This window comes from Plasmodium relictum (genome assembly GCF_900005765.1).
Source record: "Plasmodium relictum strain SGS1 genome assembly, chromosome: 11".
Taxonomy (NCBI): domain Eukaryota; phylum Apicomplexa; class Aconoidasida; order Haemosporida; family Plasmodiidae; genus Plasmodium; species Plasmodium relictum.
The window spans coordinates 1606359-1627476 of record NC_041689.1 but is presented as its reverse complement, the minus strand read 5'-3'; the positions used below and the strand labels follow the sequence as shown (position 1 = coordinate 1627476).

Sequence of the window (21118 nt, the reverse complement as noted above, 5' to 3'; positions counted from 1 at the left end):
TTAGTGTGCATTTTTTATTTTTTTTTCATAATATACTTAACATTTGTCTAGAAATAATATTTTTTCATGTAAAAATAATATATATTTATATATATATCAATTGTTATTTTCTTTGATAAATGAATAAAAAATTTTGAACACTATTATCTTAAATTCATTAATAATTATATTTACTTATAATTACGACTTACATATAGATTTTTTTTTTGAAATATCAAACTTTTTTTTTTTTTTAACTTGCTATTATTTGGCACAAAAATGAGTTACTCTTCCACTTTAACATTAAATGAAAACGTTCAGTTTCAAAAACCCTTAAAATATAGAAACAGAGCAAGGAGCTTGATGCCTCAAAATAATAAAAACGGTTCATCATGTGATAACAAAAGTATGCATAGTAATGGAACAAGTTTCATGGATAAAATAAAAAGAATTTTTTCAAGTAAGTCTAATCATTCCATAGAAAATATTCCTAGTACAAAACTTAAAATAAATAAAAACCAACATGATCAAGGAAAAGATTGTAGAAATTTAAATGAATTCTCTCCTATTGCTAATAAAAACATAGAATGGCAGCCGGTTTATCATGAAACTTGTAAAATAAAATTACCTGTAGAAGAGAGAACTACAAAGGTTTCTTTGCCACAAGAGATTGTAGATAATTGGACCCATGATCAAAAAAATTTGTCTAAAGAGTTAAGTTCATCTAGGGCAAGTAATAAACAAGATGATGAAAACGTAAACTCCCAAGGTAGTTGTTTTTACAAAAAAAATATGTCATCAAATTCCTGTACAGATAATAATGAAGAGCCTTATTCAAAATTTAAATATTACTACAACTATTATTTGGTAGATGAGTATTTAGAGTCTTTAGTTGAATCTCAAAATAAGAAATTAGATGCAACTGGGTTAGATGAAGAAGGGCAACTATATGATAATGTTAGTTTAAATATAAAACCTATAATAATGTCAAAGCATAGATTAGATAATGGAGTTCCATATGATCCATCAAAACTAATGAATTGATTTCATTATGGTATTTCAATAGAAATAAAAATGAAATAAATTGAAATAAAAGATAAATATATAATGCTATCACTAAAGTAGAGAAAACAGAAAAAAGAAAAGAAAAATGTAAAGATAAAAAAAAAAATGATATATAATTTTATTTTACATTTTTTTTCATATGCTTAATAAAAAAAAAAATTAAATTTATAATTAAATAAATAGTAAGGTAATTTGAAAAATTAATATTTTAACTTATGATTTAATATTTTATATGAATTATTTTTACGTTCAAACGTAATATTTTAATTTTTTTTTTCTTGTATACTTGTCTTTTTTTTCTTTTTTTTTTTTGTTTCCATATTCTTAAAAAAGTCATAATATTATAAATATATGTAAATTTTTTTTTTTAAATAGTTATGTTTATGTACAAAGAAAGAATCTCTAAATTTAATGATTTAAATTAATGTGGGTGTTCACTTTGTATGAATAAAATTTTTTATTTTAGTATTAAGTGTATATAATGCATACCCTATTAATGTACACAACATTTCTTTTTATTTTATTTTACCTTTTATATATTAATTTATTTTGTTTTATTATCCTTTTTAATTTATTAGTAATAGTATATTCAATTTTTATATAAATTTTAATTAAATTTTAATATTCTTAATGAGAGGTTTATTATACCACTAAAGGTTAGTAAAATAAATAGATATCCACATATTCATGCATGAAAAAACTATTTATTCTCTAATTAAAAACATAAATGGAAATGTATTTTGTTTTATATGTTAATCAATTAAAGAAAACAAAAAATTAAAGAAACAATAAACAAATTGAGCTATTTACTGGATGCATAATTTATTATGTAATACCAACAATTTTATAAAAAAACAAAAAAAAAAAAAGTTTTTTAAAAATATTAGAAAAAATGAATTTTTTGTAAGATTTTTAATAGTGCATTAAGTACATGTGATTTAATAATAAACAATTTATATATAAACTAATATATGCATTGAATAAAAAATGAATAAACATATTTATAATTTAGTTATACATTACGTTTGTACTTTTTCTATTTTGGAATATCCATGTTCATCTTTTTTAATTTTATAAAAACAATTGGTTAATCCATATTGTGATAATACATCAACAAAATAGGTATCATGTGTTATAAGAATAAGTTGGAAAGCAGAATTATTTTTTCTTAAGTCTACTATATTTGCGATTAAATTAGCTAGATTTCTTGAATTAGATTTATCTAAATTTGTTGTAGGCTCATCTAGGGCTAATATTCCACATTTAATGGAAAATGATTCAGCTAATGCCAATCGAATTATGATAGAAGATAAGACTTTCTGACCTGATGAGCATCTCCCTTTCATATCAAGTTCACAGTTATCTTTTACCATAACAACTCGATAATTATATGATCTTCTTTGATTAAGCTTATCATTACATTCTGTTTGTACATCTGATTTAATATAAATATAGTCAATGTCTGCACTAGTATATACTCTTCGCCATAAATTTTTTATGGATATATTAATTTCTTGCATTTTTAAGGAATGAAATTTAATTATGGCTTGATCAAAGGAAAAATGAAAGTTGCATATATCTTTTATTATATTTTTATGCACATATATTTCAACAATTTTTTTTTTATATTCATTTTCTATGTTAATAAATAACTTAGATTTTATATCTTTTTTTAATTTTTCGACATATTCTTTCCTTAAGCTTACTTTACCTTTCATTTCTGCTTCTTTTATTTTTAAATTATTAATTTTTTTTGTGTAGACATTTATTTTTTCTTTTAATTCTCCTTCTTTTATATTTATTAGTTCATTTAATTTTTTTTTATAATTTGAGAAATCAAATGATTCAGTTAAAAAATTATGTATATCATGACTACTTTCGTAATTTTGTTCTAATTGTTTTATTATAGAATTTATTTCAATTAGTCCTTCTTCCTTTTTCTTTTCTAAAAAAATGGAATTTTTTAATTCAACTATGAAAGAAATAAATTTCTTATGATGATCTAAAAATCTTTCATGACTTTTTTTTAAATTAGTATTCATAACAATAGATTGGTGCACTTTTTCAATATTTATTTTTTCCTTTTCTAAACATAATATGTGTTCCTTCTTTTGATTAATTTTTTTAACGATGTTGTTTACTTCATTCTTAATTGCTTCGTTGTTATATATTTGTTCTTTAACTTTATTTAAATTTTTTTCTTTCTCTCCTTTTTCTAAACTTATCCTTTCTATCTCTTCGATAAATTCATTCATTATGTTTATTTTAACATAGTAGTTTTTATTTTCATGATAAGCACTATTTTTATTATTTATAATACATTTTCTGATGCATTTTTCTCGAATTTCGCATTTCTTAAGTAATACAGAATTTTGTAATAAACAATTTTCCATGTGCCCCCTTTTTTTTAAATAATATGAAATATATTTTTCCATTTTCTTTATCAAATCTCTAATACTTTTATCTACCTTTATGGATTTTTCTAATTCTTTTTCTTTTTCTCTTATATGTTTATTTCTATCATTTATAACTGATTTCATTTTGTTTATCATGTTTATTTGTTCTTTTTTTTTAAATTCTTCTAAATATATAAATAATAAACACTTATCATATATTTTTTCAAAAAATGTATTAATTTTTATTATTATTTTCATATTATGAACGAAGTTAAAATTCTTAAGAATAAATTCGTTATCTAATTTTTCTTCATAAGCATTCATTGTTACATTGTTATGTAACTTAAATAATTTTTTTTTTTCAAACATTAAAGTGAGAAAAAAATTATACGAATTATTTATTTCTTCTATATTTTCATTATTAATGTTATAATGTAAAAATTCATTAAGATTGTTTTTAGTTTCTTCATTTATACAATAAGTTTTCTCTTTTTTAATATATTCATCACATTTTATCTTTCTTCCTATATTATTCTTACATTTTTCATATATTTCTTCTCTTACTTCTTTGTGTAAATTATCTGTTTTCCTATTTATGATATTATTAAATTCTTCATTCTCATCTTTACTTATTTTACATTTCTTTTCTTCTCTATTTATTTTTTCTCTCAAGATGCATTTAGAAAAATGTTCATGATTATTTTCATACTTATTTTTAAAGGTATTTATTTTGAATTCACTATTAATTATATCATCTCCATTTAGAAATAAATTTTCTTTAATAAAAGTATTAGTTGTATCAAAAATAAATGTTATAACTTCTCTATGGACAAATTTTTTAAAATTATCAAGGAATTCTTTTAGTTCTTTTAAATTTTTTTTTTCAATATCAATTTGTTCTAAAGACTTAAATAAAAAATCTATTACCTCTTCAAATGTATTATTGTTTCCTAACTCTTGTAAGACATCGTTTTTGTTTTTCATTTGTGTGTATTGAGTAATAAAATGTTCTCTTTCACAAATAATATCTTTTTCTTTATTAATTAAATCAATACAACTATTTTGAAATTGTTTCATTAGCTTATATTTTTCATTGATTTTATTAATTTTTATAGAATATTTATTTATATTATTTTGTATGCCAAGTAATTTTTTTTTTCGAGAATTTATTTCTTCATTTATTGATTTAGTTTCTCTATCAATAGGATCTATATAATAACGATAATAATTTACTAAAGGAATTAATTCTTTTTTTTTATTTTTTAAATTATTAAAATGTGTCTTTTTCTCTTCTACTTGTTGGTGTATCTCCTTTTTTTTGATAGTAGTATTTAATTTAACTCTATCTAATTGATATTCATTAATATCATTTTTGCATAAATCACAAAATTTGTTTTTTTCAGAATTTTCTAAAAAATTATTTAATGACTCTTCTTTTTTACATAAGTCAAATATATCCAGCTTAATTTTTTTCATATCTTTTCTAATAGTGCAAAAGGACAACATAAAATTATTCATATTTTTAAACTGATGTTTTTGCAGCATTAAATTAAACTCAGATAATGTATTAGAATAATTTTCCATTTTATATTTTATATCATCTAATTCTTTTGAAATAAACTCAATTTTTTTTTTTAAAAGATTTATTTGATTCTCTACATTTTCTATTTTTGTCTCATATTTCTCTATAAACTTATTTATTATAATTTTCAATGTATCCAATTTATTATTATTAAAAAAGGAAAAATCAAATATAGTTTTTCTTTTCTTCAATTGGTATTTTACTTCACTTAATGATACATTTTCTCTTTTATTTTTTTTTTTTATTTCTTCTATTTTATCTTCATTTTGCAAGTTTTTTTCTAAATCGACAGTACTTTTCTGTATTATGCTTTCTGTAAATTTATTATAATCAGTAGATTTCACATCGCAGCTATTTTTTCTTTTTTTATTATCATTAGTATTTGATATTGTATCAATTTGTCGTGTTTCCTTTTTGATTATACTTAAATTTGTTTTCTCCTGCTTTTCAAATGCTGCAGATATTGAATCATTATAAAGTAAAAATTTTTCTATATATAAGTATAAATTCTTCTCTTCTTTTATTAAGTTATAAATTTTATGATTGTTAGTTATTTGGCAAAAAAAAGCAGTTTTTTCTTTCATAAAATCAAATATTTTATTTTGAATTATTTGAATGTTTAAAAAAGATTCATAAAACAAGTTGCAATTAGTTACAATAAGAAAAATTTTATTTAGTGTATTTTTTATATTAGAAATATTAATCAATTGATTATTGTAATTCATTAATTGATCCTCATAGCAATTTTTTTCTTCTTTTAAATTATAATTGTCAATTTCCTCTATGTTAATAGTATCATGAAAATACTTCAACTGGCTCAGTTTTTCTAATTTTTTTATATTATCTTCATATATCTCTTCCTTTGTTTTTAGACTATTCAATTTTTCTTTATATTTTTCTATCTTTTTTAATTTTTTGTCTATTTTTAAAATTTTCTTTTTATAAATTTTATTTTCCTTTAAAATTCTAATTTTTTTTTGTAAATTCTTGTGGTAACAGATAAAATTGCGTTTTAAAAAATATCTAATTACTTTTATTTTTCTTTTATGCTTTTTTTCTGCATTCTTAATTTCTAATAAAATATTTTTATCCAGTGAATTATTAAGACTTATGAATTTATCTATATCTATGGAATTGTTTTTTATGCTGAATTTAAAATTATAATTTTTTTTTGATAAAATATCATCCCATTTTAAATATTTTTTTATGAATACTTCATTACTTTCTATTATATGTATTAATTGTAAATATTCTTTTAAAAGAAATATCTTTATATCCTTTTCCTTTACGCTATTAAAAAAAATATGCTCCATATCAAAAAAGTTTTTAAAGTTATCTATTAATTTTTTTTCCTTTTTATTTAAAATATTAATGTTTTTTTTAATTACATCATTTTCCTTTATATTTGATTCGTCGTAGGATTTTAAGCATTTTTCAGTTTCATTTTCCAAATGTGTAATTTCGTCTTTAGCTTTTTCAATCAAATTTTGGCAATTAAATAAATCATTTTTAATGAGTTGTTGAAAATTTTTTAACTCTTCTGAACTTTCTTCATATATTTCTTTTATATTTTGATATTGTTCTAAATCTAATTTAAATTTATCGTATAAAATAAAATATGTATTTATGTTAGAAATTATTTTATAAAAAATACTACTTTTTTTATTTAGATTATCTAATATTATGGAATTTTCTTTTATTTCTTCTTGATCTAATTGTATACAAATTTCAGTATTTTCAATTTCTTTTTCATTTTTTTCAATTTCTAAATTAATATTTTTTTTTTTCTCATAACAATCTTTAATCGCTAATAACTCAAATTCCTTTTTTTTTAACACTTCGTTAATATGTTTTTTGCATTTTATTAGTTCATCTAATATTTTAGAAAAATGATCATCACCAAATAATTCATCAAATTTCTTTTTTATTTTTGTTGATTCACTAAATGGCCATAAGCTTTCATCATGGTGACATAATATAACATTTTCTAAAAGCGATTTTGAAACTCCCATTAATTTAGGTATGTGATTATTTATATCAATACATTTATTAGTAATAATAATATCATCTCCTTTATCTTTCTTAATAATAATAGAATTATCTAAAGCTCTGAATGTGTGTTTTATTTTTTTATTTTTATCTTTGGAATAAAATAAATTAAATGACCTTGATATTCCTATTTTTTTATTATTATAATTTTTAATCATTAAATCAATTTTACCTTTTATATTCATTTTATTGGATATTAATGGATCATGAATAAATGATTTTCCTTTTTCTGCATTCGGAGGAAAATCTCCAGTACAACTTACTTTCAAACATTCAATAATGGTTGACTTACCACTCCCGTTATTTCCGTATATTATTGTAATGGGAGACGAAAAATTTATTTTTTCTACATTATCATCACAATAACTTCTAATTCCTTGTATACCTATTTTTTCAAATGTTGTCATCACGAATAATTCAACATTAAAAAATGAAATAAAATAATAAGAGGGAAAATAATAACACAAAAAATAAGAAATAATTAATTTGAAAAAATATACATTGATACTATTAAAAAAATTAGTTTGAATCAAAGATTTTTAAAGTATATGGTTCTTATATATATTAAAAATAATTTATAAAATTTATATTAATTTTTCTTTTCAATTTTTAAATATCTTCTTATTTGAAAAAACAAAAGTATATTATTGATCCAAAAAAATTTAATGGATATTTTACATAAAATAATACTTTAAAAAAAAAAAAATGAATATAATTACACATATATGTGAATTTAATTTTAAAGATGTATAAAAGTAACTTATTTAAATTTTAACTAAAACTCCAAAAAATATTCTTAACTGAAGTCTGAATCTTATTATTTATAAAAAAAATAAAAAATTAAAAAATATTCAAGTTCCATTGTGTATTAAAATTCTTCGAAAATAAAATTTTTAATATATTTTATTTAAAAAAATAACCTTTATAATTTTTCTATTTATTGAGAAAAAAGTTTAATTTAATATTTTATTCATCACAAACAGTAGTTACACTTTTTGTATTTAAAAATTAAGAATTTAGCGAAAGTTTCTAAAAATATGCTATTGAAATTAAAAATGAACTATCATAATTTTTTAAAATTTGTATTTCCTATATTTTTCACTGTATCCTTTTCAGAATCATAACATATATTAAATAATTAAATTAAGATTTTTTTTTTTTAAATATATACTTAAAATTATTTTTTTTAATATATATTTTTACATTTATAGTACTTATTCTATATGTGACAAAAACTAATTTGTTAATAACAACAGTTTTTTTTCATTAACATTATAAATTAATAAAAAAATAATTTAAGTACTATAAAAAGAACAAAAAAAAAAAAAAAAAAATTAGTAATTTGTTTAAAAATAACTATTTTTTTTTCGAAAAACTATATGTTTTTTGTATTTTCAATGTATTGCTTAAATTATTTTTTCTTTTTAACCTTATTTACACTTTATTAAATTTTAGGATATTTTCTATTACTCCATGTTTCATAGAGCTAATTTAAGTTGTATATTATTTCAGAATACTAAGATATTTATTTATTATTATGTGCTTTTTTCGTTTTAATGTAGCCAACCTACATGAATTTATTGCAGACTTAAATTAACAATGGATACAACTTAAGAGGATTAAAATACATAAATCTAATTAAATTAACATTTAAGTCATATATATATAAAATTAATTAATATAGAATAAGGAAACTTTAATTAACAAAAACATATAAATCTATAATATTTTTATGTTACCAATTTTTTTTTCTATTTTTTAAAATAAAATGCAATAATTTTTTATTATATCCTATAGAAATAGTTATTTTCTATAGAATTCATGCATTTTAATACCATTAGATCTTTTTCAAAATTAAGTGTTTTTTTTAAATTATTTATTTCTATTTTTTTTTTTTTAAGTAAACATATATGCACTTAAATTATTGCTTTCTAAAAGTTGAAGAAATTCTTGCTTTTTTTTTTTTTAGTACATTGCACATACTGTTTGCATACATGCGATAAAAAGAGCATTTTAATAGCAAAACTTATTTTTTTATAAAAAATTCTTAGTATGATAAAAAATAAAAAGTATCTTTAATGGTATCTAAGAATTACCTTGTTCGTTCAGAAATTTTCAATTATTAAAATGCACAACTTTTTTTTATATATTTTATATGCAAGCCAATAATTTTATAATTTTTTTTTTTTTTTAATAGGAATAAAAATATGCATATGCACATATTCTTTATATATGTTTATATTTTTATATAATTTTATAAACTTAAAATTGTTTATCAATTTTTTTTCTATTCAAAAATTTGCTGTAATAAAAAAAAAAATAATATACAAATTTTTGTTAAAGTTAATGCTTAGTGCATAATAATAGCATAATAATAATATGTCTAAAAAGAACAAATTCATATAATTTAATACATTTTCACTATTTTAATTAATTTTAATTTTAAGGTTAAAAAAAATTCCTTTTTCTTTTTTTTCTAAATACTTAGTTTTCTTGAGAATAAAAATTAATTTTTTGCAAAGATTTATTTTTTTTTAAAATAATAAAATATAGCGATGATATATTAAAAAAAAAAAAAAAAAAATTCCATAAAAAATTATAATCAACAACATTATGAGTTATTTAAATCTATATTTGTCTTGTTTTATGTTTTTTTTCTTTTATTAAAAACTATTTATTTTTATTCATTTTATTTATGTAGATTATCAGTTATTATTAAAGTTATTTTTAATGCTGTTATTTTTTATTTTATTTTTTAAAAAGTAGTACTAAAAGTTGTGTTATATTTATCTAATCTATATATATATATATATATTTTTATATATTTTACGTATTATTTTATATTACATTTTTTTTAGGTAATTAAGGTAATTTTATTTATGTATGAATAAACTTTTTATTTTATCAATTATAAAGTATGTTAAAAAATATAAATATGTGTTTCAATCCATGATGTACTAATGAAATATAATAATTTAATAAATTATAGATTATTATTGATTTATAATGTATATTCATTATATTTAAGTATGCATATTTACATATTTATTATACAAAAAAAATAGTGAATTTATTTTATTATTATACAATTTTTTTAAATTATATTTTTTATTATTATTCTTATTTTATATGTATATATTTTTTTTTTTTTTTCATTTGTTTTTATGTTTTTTTTTTTCATTTTTATATTTTTTTTTTTTTTTTTTTTGTACTGTTATTTATTTAATTAACTTATGAATTAGTTTATACTAATTAATGAAATTAAAATTAATTATTTTTCTTGAGATTATAAATATATTAATAAAATGTTATTAAATTGCTTATTTTTAAACAATATTGGGGAAAAAATTTTAAAATTTTTTAATCCTCAATTAAAATATGAGAATAGAATAACGAAAAAATGGTTCTTGATGAATCCAACTCATTTTTTTATAGCATTATTTTCCTATTTGATTTTTACTATATTAGCATATTTGTATAAAATAAATTATACTTCAAAACGTAAACAAATATATGACAAGCAAATAAATAAAAATAAAAATGTTTCTTTTTCATCACAAAAAGATAATAATTTTCAAAAATTTTTAATAAAGATAATACCAATATACAACTTAATACAGGTACACATATATATTAAAATCTAAAAAAAAAAAATAGAATAAAATTTATTAAATATATATATGTGCACAAATATTTTTTTCTATATTCTTTTAGGTATTTTGTAGCTTATATATTACTTTATTAACTATTAATGAAGCAAAAAATAGAAAGTTTTCAATTATTTATAATACTGTTGATTACACAAAGGATAATATTGCTATATGTTCTTGGCTCTTTTATATGTAAATCATATATATAATTAATAAAAATTATAAAAAATAAAAATTAAGCGCATAGAAAAAATATGATTCATTCTAAATAATAATAATTAGTAGATTTTTTTTTTTTTTTTAACTTAATCATTATTATTATTATTATTATTAATATTTCATTATTTTATAATTTTTTTTTGAAGAAATAAATTATGTGATTTCATGGATACATTACTAATTGTGTTAAGGAACAAATGGAATCAATTTACCTTTTTACATGTTTATCATCATTTGTCAGTTTTTTTTATCATGTGGGTTAATACAAGTGTTGGATATGATGGAGATATTTATTACGTAATTACTATTAAGTAAGAACAATTATAATTGCTTTATTTCTTCTTTTTTAAATAATTTTAATTAAAATTAAAATATGTAAATTTTTTTTTTTTATTTTACAGTTCCTTTGTTCATTTTATTATGTATTTTTATTATTTCCTTGCAAGTTTGAAAATTAGAGTACCCTTATTTATTAAAGCATCTGTTACTTATGTTCAAATGATACAAGTAATTAAAAAAATTTTATTTCAATATTTTTTTTATTATATTTCATTTTACATTATTAATTATATCTTTTTTCTTTTTTTTTTAGTTTTTTTCTATAATATTCCCAGGTTTTTTTATTTTATTTTTAAATTTTATTTGTGAATACCCTAAAAGACTAATAGCTCTCAGTTTTTATTATTGTATTTCACTATTGGTTTTATTTATTAATTTTTCTATTCAGACATATATATTTCCAAAAAATAAAATTGATTAATTTTAATTTTTTTTTTATTTTTATCTTTTTTGTTTATAATATATAACAAAAAAAACTTATCAAATATTTTAATAAAACTATTATTGATTATTAAAACTTAAAAAAATTACTATATGGAATAAAACAAGTATCATATTCTAATTTAAAATTTCAACTTTTCACTTTTTAAAAATATTATTACAAAACAAAAAAATAAGAAAAAAATAACTAACATTAATAAGTATTATTAGATGTATTCATTTCTAAAATAATTATGTAACATATTCTTACTAATGAATGCTACCATATATATATATATATATAATAATAATATTTATATATAAATAGCTTGCTTAAATAATGTTTCATATAAAAAAAAAAAATTGAAAATTTTGTATAATTAAAAACAAATTATAAATTAAGAAGAAAATATAAAAAAGCAGCTAATACAATAATGAAAAAAAATAAGAAATACCAAAAAAAAAGATTATGTATATAAAAAATTCAAATTTTTTTTTTTCTTTTTTTTCATAAATATCATGTAATCACTAAAAAAAAATAACGGAAAACTGTAATACATATAAAAAAATTTTTTATATCAAAAATACCAAAATATCATTTTTGTTTTTTTTAAATAAATTATAAATGTTTCAAAATGCATGAAGATTTAAGAGAAAAAAAATATTTATCATTTTATTTTTTTTATTCATTCATAAAAATTTTTAACTGTTCTTGTAAATCATTATTTTTAGTTTCATACATTTTGACTTTAACTAATAATTCTTGTATTTGTTTTTCATAATTTTTTATAATAGAAGCATTACTATTATTCATATTATTTAAACTATTTGAGTTTTTATTACATATATTATAATTACTATTTATTTTTTGATTTTTATAAATATCATATGTAGAGGAATTATCTAAAAAAGAATAATCATTATCTGCTCTTTTCATCAACTTCATTTCTAATTCTTCTTTTTGTTTTTTTAAAATTTTTATTTCTGCTTCTTTTTCTTTCAGTGCATAACTTAAATTATTATTAAAACTTAATAATGATTTTATCTCTACACTTAATTTTGTGTTTTCTATTTTACTTTTTTGTAATAGACATTTTCTTTTTTCACATAAATCTTCCAAAAAATACTTTTCTTTAAATAACCTTTTTATATTATTGGAATACTTAATATTTTTTGTACCATGGTCTAATATCTTATTATGATCAGTAATTTTTTTTATTTCTTCTAAATCAATACATTTTTTTTTATTTTCGTCAATGTTCTTATCATCATCTGGAAAAATTATTTTACGTAACTTGGTATTACCATTTTTTTTTTCTTTTTCACATGTTTTTTCAATTTTTTTATTTTTTAAATTATAATCATTATAAATTCTTTCGTTTTCTAGTTCAAAATTATTTTTTTCCCTCTTTATATTATTAGTGCCTACATCAGTAAAATTACCATCTAATAAAATATCATTTTTTCTATTAAAATCCAAATTTTTTACATTTCTCTCACATATATCTTTAAAACATGCATTTTCTGAATCCTTTTCTTGTGATTTTAGATTCACTAATTTCTTAATTTCTATTTTTACCTCTTCTTTATTTTTTTCCAGCTCATTATGTATTATATTATTTCCTTCATCATTCTTTTCTTTTACTTTTTTTTTTTCTTCTGGATTATCATTCATTAGTTTTTGATCTTTTTTAATACTGATATTCCTATTTTTTAAATTATCAAAATTATCAAATAATATATTTAAATCGTAATCACTGCTGTTATTATATGTTTGATTTTCACTGTCTTCATTTTTTTCTTTTTTTTTAGTATCACATTTTTCTACACAATTTAAAGAAACATTACTATTGATTGAATTTTCTTCAATTATACTTTTTTTATCATATCTTTCGTACAACTTGATATTTCTTTCTTCATTTTCTTCATTGTATTCAATTTTATTATTATCCATATATATCATTGTTTCTTTTTCTATGTAGCCTTTTTTCTTATTACCAACATTGTTTTCTCTATTGTAATCATTATTTTCATTCTTATTATAATCTTTACTTTCATCATATTCTTTAAATTCATTTTCATTTTCATCATCTTCATTTTCATAAGTATACTCATATTCGTCATTGTCTTCATTTTCATTATTATATTCATTTACTTCTAATGTACATATTTGATTATCTACATAGGTATGATATTTTAAATCATTCTTGTAATCCCTATAATTTCCATTTTTACTATAATCATTTTCTTTCTTATATAAATCTATTATATTAAGATTATCTAAATCAGAATACCCACTTAAACATTTTTTACTAATTTCTATTAACCTCTTTGATCTATTTATTAGTATGTTATGATTAGTCTCCTCTATTTTATCTGATGATACGTCATTTTTATCAATTTGTTTATTTTTATTAAAGTTTTCAGATATAACAGAGTTTATTTTATAGCTATCATAATTAAAAATAGGTTGTTTTGTATTATTACTATTTATTTTATTTGGTAATCTTAAATCAATCTCATCTTCATTCATATATTTACATTTGTTTTTTAGCAACGTATCTAGTTTTTCTAAAGAGTTGAAATTTTTAATATTCTTTATATAATTGTAATTATTGAAGCTTAAATTTTCTTCTGATTTTATTTTAAAATTTTTGTATTTATCTGTATCTAAATTTTTAGTGTTAGGTGTATTCTTATCGAAAGTGTTAATTCCTAAAAGGTTTCTAATACTTTCTTTTTCTTTTAAATTATCATAGTTTTTATTATTATTTAACAGAAAATTATTATCATTTTTATTTAAAAATTCTTCATGAACTTTTAAATTATTTATACTATTTTTATATCCATTATTAAAATAAGTGCTATTATATTTATTCATGTTAAACATATTTGGATTTCTAATATCACTATATTTGTTTTTTTCATTAAATTCAAAGCTAGATTCAGGTTTCTTGGAAATACTATTTAAAAGAAAAGAGGAATGATTGAAATTACCTGCATTTTCTATTTGATTACTATTTATAACTTCATTGAAACTTTTGTTTCTACAATTATCATTTTTTAAATAGTCAATTTCAAAGTAATTATTTTTAAGGTAATCATTCTCCCAATAATTATTTTTAAGATACTCTTTTTTTAAATAATCTGTTTCATTATTAATCATAATGTTATAATCTTTGTCATTTTCTACATTTAAATTTTTATCTATTAATAATTCATTATTAATATCTGTTTTGTTAATTTCTTTCTTAATTAAAAATTCATTTAAAAATTGTTTTTCTTCATAATTTGTATCATTATTTAAATATGATTTATTTTTTATACTTTTTAAATCGTAACTTAAATTATCATTTGAACTAACTCCTTTGCAAAATTCATATAAACTATTTTCTATATAATTGAAATGCTTCTTATGTGTGCTTGTTATTTCATTAAAATCATTATACAGAGATTCCCATAATACCTCGTTATTTTCCTTATTAATATCTGAATTGTTTATATCCATTTTTTATAATCACATTAAAAAAAAAATGAAATAAAATAAAATAAATAAATGTAAAAATTACAAAAAATAAGTCTTTTAAAATTTTCAGAAAAAAAAAAAAAAAGAATAAATATCACTTATTGTTTATTTAGTTTCTATTTAATAACTTTAAACTTTTAATATTTTTTTTTTTTTATCAATATACTACAAAAAATAAGTATTTTATGGTAGGTGCAGCGTTTTTCACCACTTAATAATCTACGACAAAAATTAAAAATTTAACATTTATTAAAAAAATAAAATAAACTTGATATGTGTAACAATGCAGAATTTAAAAAAATATTTAGAAAAATAAAAAAAAAAAAATAAAAAAAAAATAACATAGAAATAAAATAAAATACAAAAAATATATCAAAACAAAATATATAAAAGTTATAAGGTTTTAATAAAATAATTCAGTTTTTATATATTATAATTTATAATTATAAAATATAGTACTATTTAAAATATATATGTTTTTATGTATTTTATTTTTTTTATATTTTTATTCATTTTTTAATTTTCTATAAAGAAACAAGGCAGAATGATTTTATTTTCAATAAAATAACAATTTCAAATAGAAAATTTGTGCACATTTTTTTTCTTTTAATATTTTCACTTAAATTTCGTTTATTAATTTAAATACAATCATTCATTTTTATAATATCATTTTTATAAATTTTATCACTTATTTTTGTTTTTTATATTACATTTTTTTCTATTTTCTTCAACTCTTGTTAAGAAAGAAAATATTAAAAAATGGAATAAATATTCATTAATTTTAGACAACAAATATAATTAAAACATTTTAATTAATATACTATTTTATCTTATTAATTTTAAAATGTTAGCACACTTGTAAAAATAATTAAATATATAATTTTGAAATGATTTATAGATATGTATATTATATTAAAATTTATGCATAAATCAGAAATAATCCTATTAAATTCGTTTATTATTTCAGAAATTAATTTTTTTTTCAACTTTTTTTTTAAAAATATATTTATTCTTTAAATTTAATAAAAAAAAATATAATTATTTTACATTTATTCCATTTATTTTTTTTTTTTTTTAAATAAAAAATAAATTTCATAATATATGCATATAATTTAATATTAATAATAAAAACATAAAAATTTAATTATGTGAATATTATAAATATAATAATAGAATAAATTATAAGGATATCAAAAACTTGAAATAATAACATTTAAGCAAAATAATAATAAAAGTGAACAATTGTGAGTACTAATAAGAGTAAAAATTAAAATATTTCTCTATCTAAATTTTATTTCTATATTAATTTCAGAAACATATAGATGAAATGATAAAGAGGAAATTTTATATTTTATTGCACTAACTGAATTCTATGATTTTAAAAATATGTGCAATGCTAGAATTTTAAATAAAATTTAAATTTAAGAAATAAGACATATATATTTATAATAAAAAAGACTTTTTTTTATGATGATTGTTTTTCTATTAAATGCATTTGAATACAAATATAAAATTACATATATCAAACTATATTGTAAATCTATCAACTTCTACAATTTCATTTTATAAAACTTTAGGTTAATAAAATATATGAAAATAACTATAAACTATATAAATTTTAACTGAAGAATAAATATTAGTATTCTTTATAGAATTATTAATACTTCTTATTTTTGTCGTTTTTCTTTTAATATTTTTTTCAATAATTTATATTCTTTTATTAAAGAAATTCTTATTATATTCTATATATTTTATTTTTTTCTTTTATATTTTCATGAAATTAGGAAATTATTATAAATTTTCAAAAAATTCTTTTTAGTAATTTTAAATATTAAAAAGTATATATATATATATATATGCTCCTTTTCAATATTATAATTATTGAATTAGATAATATATAAGAATAAAAAAGAAATATATGATAACAAACATATTTGCATTTCAAAAAAAAAATATTTTTAATAATAAGATATATCTATATCTATGCCCTTCATGTAAATTAGAGTTTCTTAAAAATAAAAGAAATAAAATAAAATAAAGAAGCTTTAATATTTTTATATTAAATATATATAGTAAAAAATTAATTTTTAGACATATCACTATATAAAAGACCACATATTATATTACATTATAGGGTTTTTTATTTGTTTTTTTCTATATTAAATTAAAATATGGAAATACTATTTTTTTTCATTATATATACTTTTTACATTTATCTATCTAATTAAGCTTTATTATTTTCATTATTTTTTTAATTTTTTTTTTTCTATTTTTCAACTGTTTTAATATTTTCATAATATTTAAGAATTTTTATTATTCCCCTTTTTATAAAAATTTCATTTTCTTTTTTTTTTTTAATTATCCTATTATTCCTCAATAAAGCTAAATAGAATATTGGCATATAACTTATTTTTATTTTATTTTTTTTTTTAGAATTTTATTTTGTCATTTTAAAGCCAATTTATGTGAAATGTTTTAGATGAAATAATTTATATATATATATATATATATATTTTTTTTTGGTTTTAAGGTCAATTTTTTTTTTAATTCTAAAATATTTAAAAATGTATTTGGTTATTTTTTCTTTTAATGAGATGTTTTAATATTCAATAATAGTATAAAAATCTAAATATATATTTTTTTTTTCTTCCATTAAAATTAAATATTATATAAATGAATCAAAAAAAAAAAAAAAATTTATAAAAAAGAAATTATGTTACCGTAATTTAGTAAATTTTAGTAGAAGCTTTACATGTAAGAATTTTAAATAAACTTTTAATTAAAATTTGATGAAGTTAATGTTTTTTTTTTTTTTTTTTTTTTGCCGCATTATAAATATATATATAATTTTTTTTTTTTGTTATTTATTTTATCATATGTACAAATATATATTTGATTTTTTAGTAATTCATAAAGAAAAAAAAGAATAAAAAAGTTGATTTAATATGAGTTTAAATTTCAGCATAGCTAATGTAGTATATGTAAAGAATCTTTCAACAGATGTATCAGAAAAAGATATAAAAGAAAAATTTGAATCATGTGATGAAATAATTAGTATTACTTTCAAGAAGTAAATAATTATAAAGCATAATTTTTTTATTTACATATACTTACGTATATAATTACTCATTTAGTGTGAAGATTAAATTTATATATTTATGAAAATGAAAATAGTCTCATGCTAATAAATGAAAACAAAAATAATATATTTTTTTTTTTTATCTACATTAGTTTTCCAGGAAAAAATCAAAAATATTGTCAAATAGAATTTAAAAGTTCTGAAGGAATAACAAAAGCCTCAAGATTAAATGGAGAACTTTTATTAAACGTTCCAATGGTTGTAACAGTTATTGAACCAATTTCTCATAATCAGAATTTCAATGAAATTTCTAATACTGAAAATGAAAAATTTCTAAATAATTCGGATTTAAGAAATATTCATGTTAATAACAATATACATAATAATATTCCAAACCAGGTTATATAATTATAAAAATATGTTGTGAAAATTTCTTTTCATTTAAATTTATTTATTTTTTTTTTTCAATTACTTTATTTTATATTCATACCATTTTTCATTTTCCTTATTATTTTAATTCATCATTTTTTTTTCTAAATTTAGAACATACAAAATATATTATTGCAAAAGCAACTGGTTTCAGAACAAAAAAAAGGATTAGTTGATTTTCAAAATTCATTGAACGCAAAAAATAACAAATTTGATGTTTTCTCAAAAATTGTTTATATGGAAAATATACCTGAAAATGTAATTTCAAAAATATATATATATATTTGCTTATTTCTTTTTTCTATATTATTTTATTTATTTTATTTTTTTATAGTTTGATGAAGAGGATATAAAGAAATTTTTTAAAAATGTAGGAAAAACAACAAATTATAAAATTCAGTATAATGAACATAAAAAGGTGCATACTGCTTTTGTTGAATTTAAAAATGAAGAGCACGCAAAAGCTGCTTTAAATTTGAACGGATTTAAAGTAGGAAAAAATGAGATATGTATAAGAGATGCATATAGCTTAATTAATGAAAAAGATATTTTAAAAAATAATTTTTCACTTTATAGTAATAGTAAAGATGATGTAAATGTGGCTAATAAACAAACAGTTAATGAAAAAGTAGAAAAAGTTTTAGCATTAAAAGAAAAGTTAACATTGAAATTATGTGCTATGTATAAACCAAATTTACTTTTAGTAAATAACTTAGTGAAAACTAACCCTTTTTTACTGAATGCAAATATAGAAAATGATGAGAATAAAAATGTAGAAAAATGTACAGATGAAACAAAAAAAGAGATAATAAACGATTCTAATGATATTAAACTGAAAAAAAGTGATGTTCCAGAAGATAAAAGTTGTGAAGAAGAAAAGAAAAAAAAAATAAAAAGAAAAAATTCTAAAAGTAAATATAGTAGTTCTGTTTCAAGTGGAAAAAGTTATTCTCATAAAAGTAGCAGATCAAGTAGCGACGATGATAGTTATAGAAGAAGTAGTAAAACCAGCTCTAGAAAAAAAAAAATTCAAAAAAAACATAGTAGTAAAAAGAGAAGAAAATATAAAAGTCGCTCAAGGAGTTATTATTATAGCAAAAGCAATTCAAGAAGTTCATATAAATCAGAAAAGATGAGGTATAAAAAAAAAAAAAAAAAAAAATATCGTAATTCTTCTTCTAGTTTTAGTGATTCATCTTATTCATCAAGAAGAAAACGTAGAGAATCTAGTAATTATAAACCATGGTGGGTAAAAGAATCTGAGAAAATGCAAATGAGACAAAGAATGAAAGAAAAACAGATGCGTGAAATGGCTATGAGAGAAAAATATAGGAGGTAATAAAATAAAGAAAATTAAAATTTACATACATATATATGGCACCACACTAATTAAAAAAAAAAAACATTAATTTTTTCAATTTTTTATATTTAAACTTTTTTAATCGTTAAAGATAAAAAAGAAAATATATAATGAATGATTTAAAAAAAAGTGCTGATTTTTCTTTTTTTTTTTATTTATTATTCTTTTTTTTTTTTTTTTTTTTTTAAATGTAAATATGTAGGAATTAATATTTATATATATATATATATATATATATGAATATTTGTGATGTTCATAAAAAGAACTCAAAGTATTTCAAGATGTAAAAAAAACATAAGTTATATATATTAAGAAAGCTTTAATATTAATTTATAAATATAATAATTATGATTCAATAAATTTTATATATATATATTCTTCTTTAAAATCCAGTTAAAATATTGATATGGTATTATCATTATATAACTTTCTAAATGAAAAATAGGTAATAGATATATTTATAAAATATTGTAAGTTTATTATTTTTTTAATTCATACATAAAATTAATAGGTTTTATTTTATTCTAGTATAAATTATGTTTCACTTGATTTTTTTGTATTAATTTTTTTTTTTTTTGATATCAAAGATAAAATTCTAAATTAAAAAAAAACATGGGTTCATATGAATTATAATTTCTTTATTTATTTTCCTCATATAATATATAGTATTTTTTTTTTTTTTTTTTTTTGTATAAAATTAATTTTCTTTTAATATTATTAAATATATTAAAAAATTGGCATTAGTTATTCAATTTTAATTTACCCATGTAATTTACACCATATATATTTTTATTACGTAAACAAAAAAGAGAAAATATATTTATGATATAATCGAAATTATGCTAATAAAAATTAATAAAAATAATCTATAATAATAGAATTGACTATTTCTTTTATAAAAATTTTACTTTTTTACATAAAAAACAATAATAAACATTATAAAGTTCTATAGTTTAAGTTGTTTATTTATTTTATTTTTTTTTTTTTTTTTTTTTTTTTTTATTTAAAAAAAAAAAAAAATTTTT

At 17.5% G+C, this 21118-nt stretch overlaps 5 protein-coding genes across 5 annotated transcripts; 3 read left to right on the top strand and 2 right to left on the bottom strand.

Moving 5' to 3' along the window:
• Positions 1-258: 258 nt before the first annotated feature.
• Positions 259-1023, top strand: PRELSG_1142600 (conserved Plasmodium protein, unknown function; the record flags this gene model as incomplete). The annotated part of the gene is made up of 1 exon (XM_028677717.1): positions 259-1023. The coding sequence occupies one exon, from the start codon at positions 259-261 to the stop codon at positions 1021-1023; it is 765 nt and encodes a 254-aa protein (XP_028534078.1).
• Positions 1024-2063: 1040 nt separating this feature from the next.
• Positions 2064-7478, bottom strand: RAD50 (DNA repair protein RAD50, putative; the record flags this gene model as incomplete). Its single annotated transcript, XM_028677716.1, has 1 exon — positions 2064-7478. One exon carries the CDS (start codon positions 7476-7478, stop codon positions 2064-2066), a length of 5415 nt encoding a protein of 1804 aa, XP_028534077.1.
• Positions 7479-10376: 2898 nt separating this feature from the next.
• PRELSG_1142400 (long chain polyunsaturated fatty acid elongation enzyme, putative) lies at positions 10377-11700 on the top strand (the record flags this gene model as incomplete). The annotated part of the gene is made up of 5 exons (XM_028677715.1): positions 10377-10691; positions 10786-10913; positions 11087-11251; positions 11342-11447; positions 11533-11700. The coding sequence occupies 5 exons, from the start codon at positions 10377-10379 to the stop codon at positions 11698-11700; spliced, it is 882 nt and encodes a 293-aa protein (XP_028534076.1).
• A 681-nt stretch (positions 11701-12381) lies between these two features.
• Positions 12382-15207, bottom strand: PRELSG_1142300 (conserved Plasmodium protein, unknown function; the record flags this gene model as incomplete). The annotated part of the gene is made up of 1 exon (XM_028677714.1): positions 12382-15207. The coding sequence occupies one exon, from the start codon at positions 15205-15207 to the stop codon at positions 12382-12384; it is 2826 nt and encodes a 941-aa protein (XP_028534075.1).
• A 2963-nt stretch (positions 15208-18170) lies between these two features.
• On the top strand, positions 18171-20072 carry PRELSG_1142200 (RNA-binding protein, putative; the record flags this gene model as incomplete). The annotated part of the gene is made up of 4 exons (XM_028677713.1): positions 18171-18295; positions 18457-18703; positions 18848-18991; positions 19068-20072. 4 exons carry the CDS (start codon positions 18171-18173, stop codon positions 20070-20072), a joined length of 1521 nt encoding a protein of 506 aa, XP_028534074.1.
• Positions 20073-21118: the final 1046 nt, after the last annotated feature.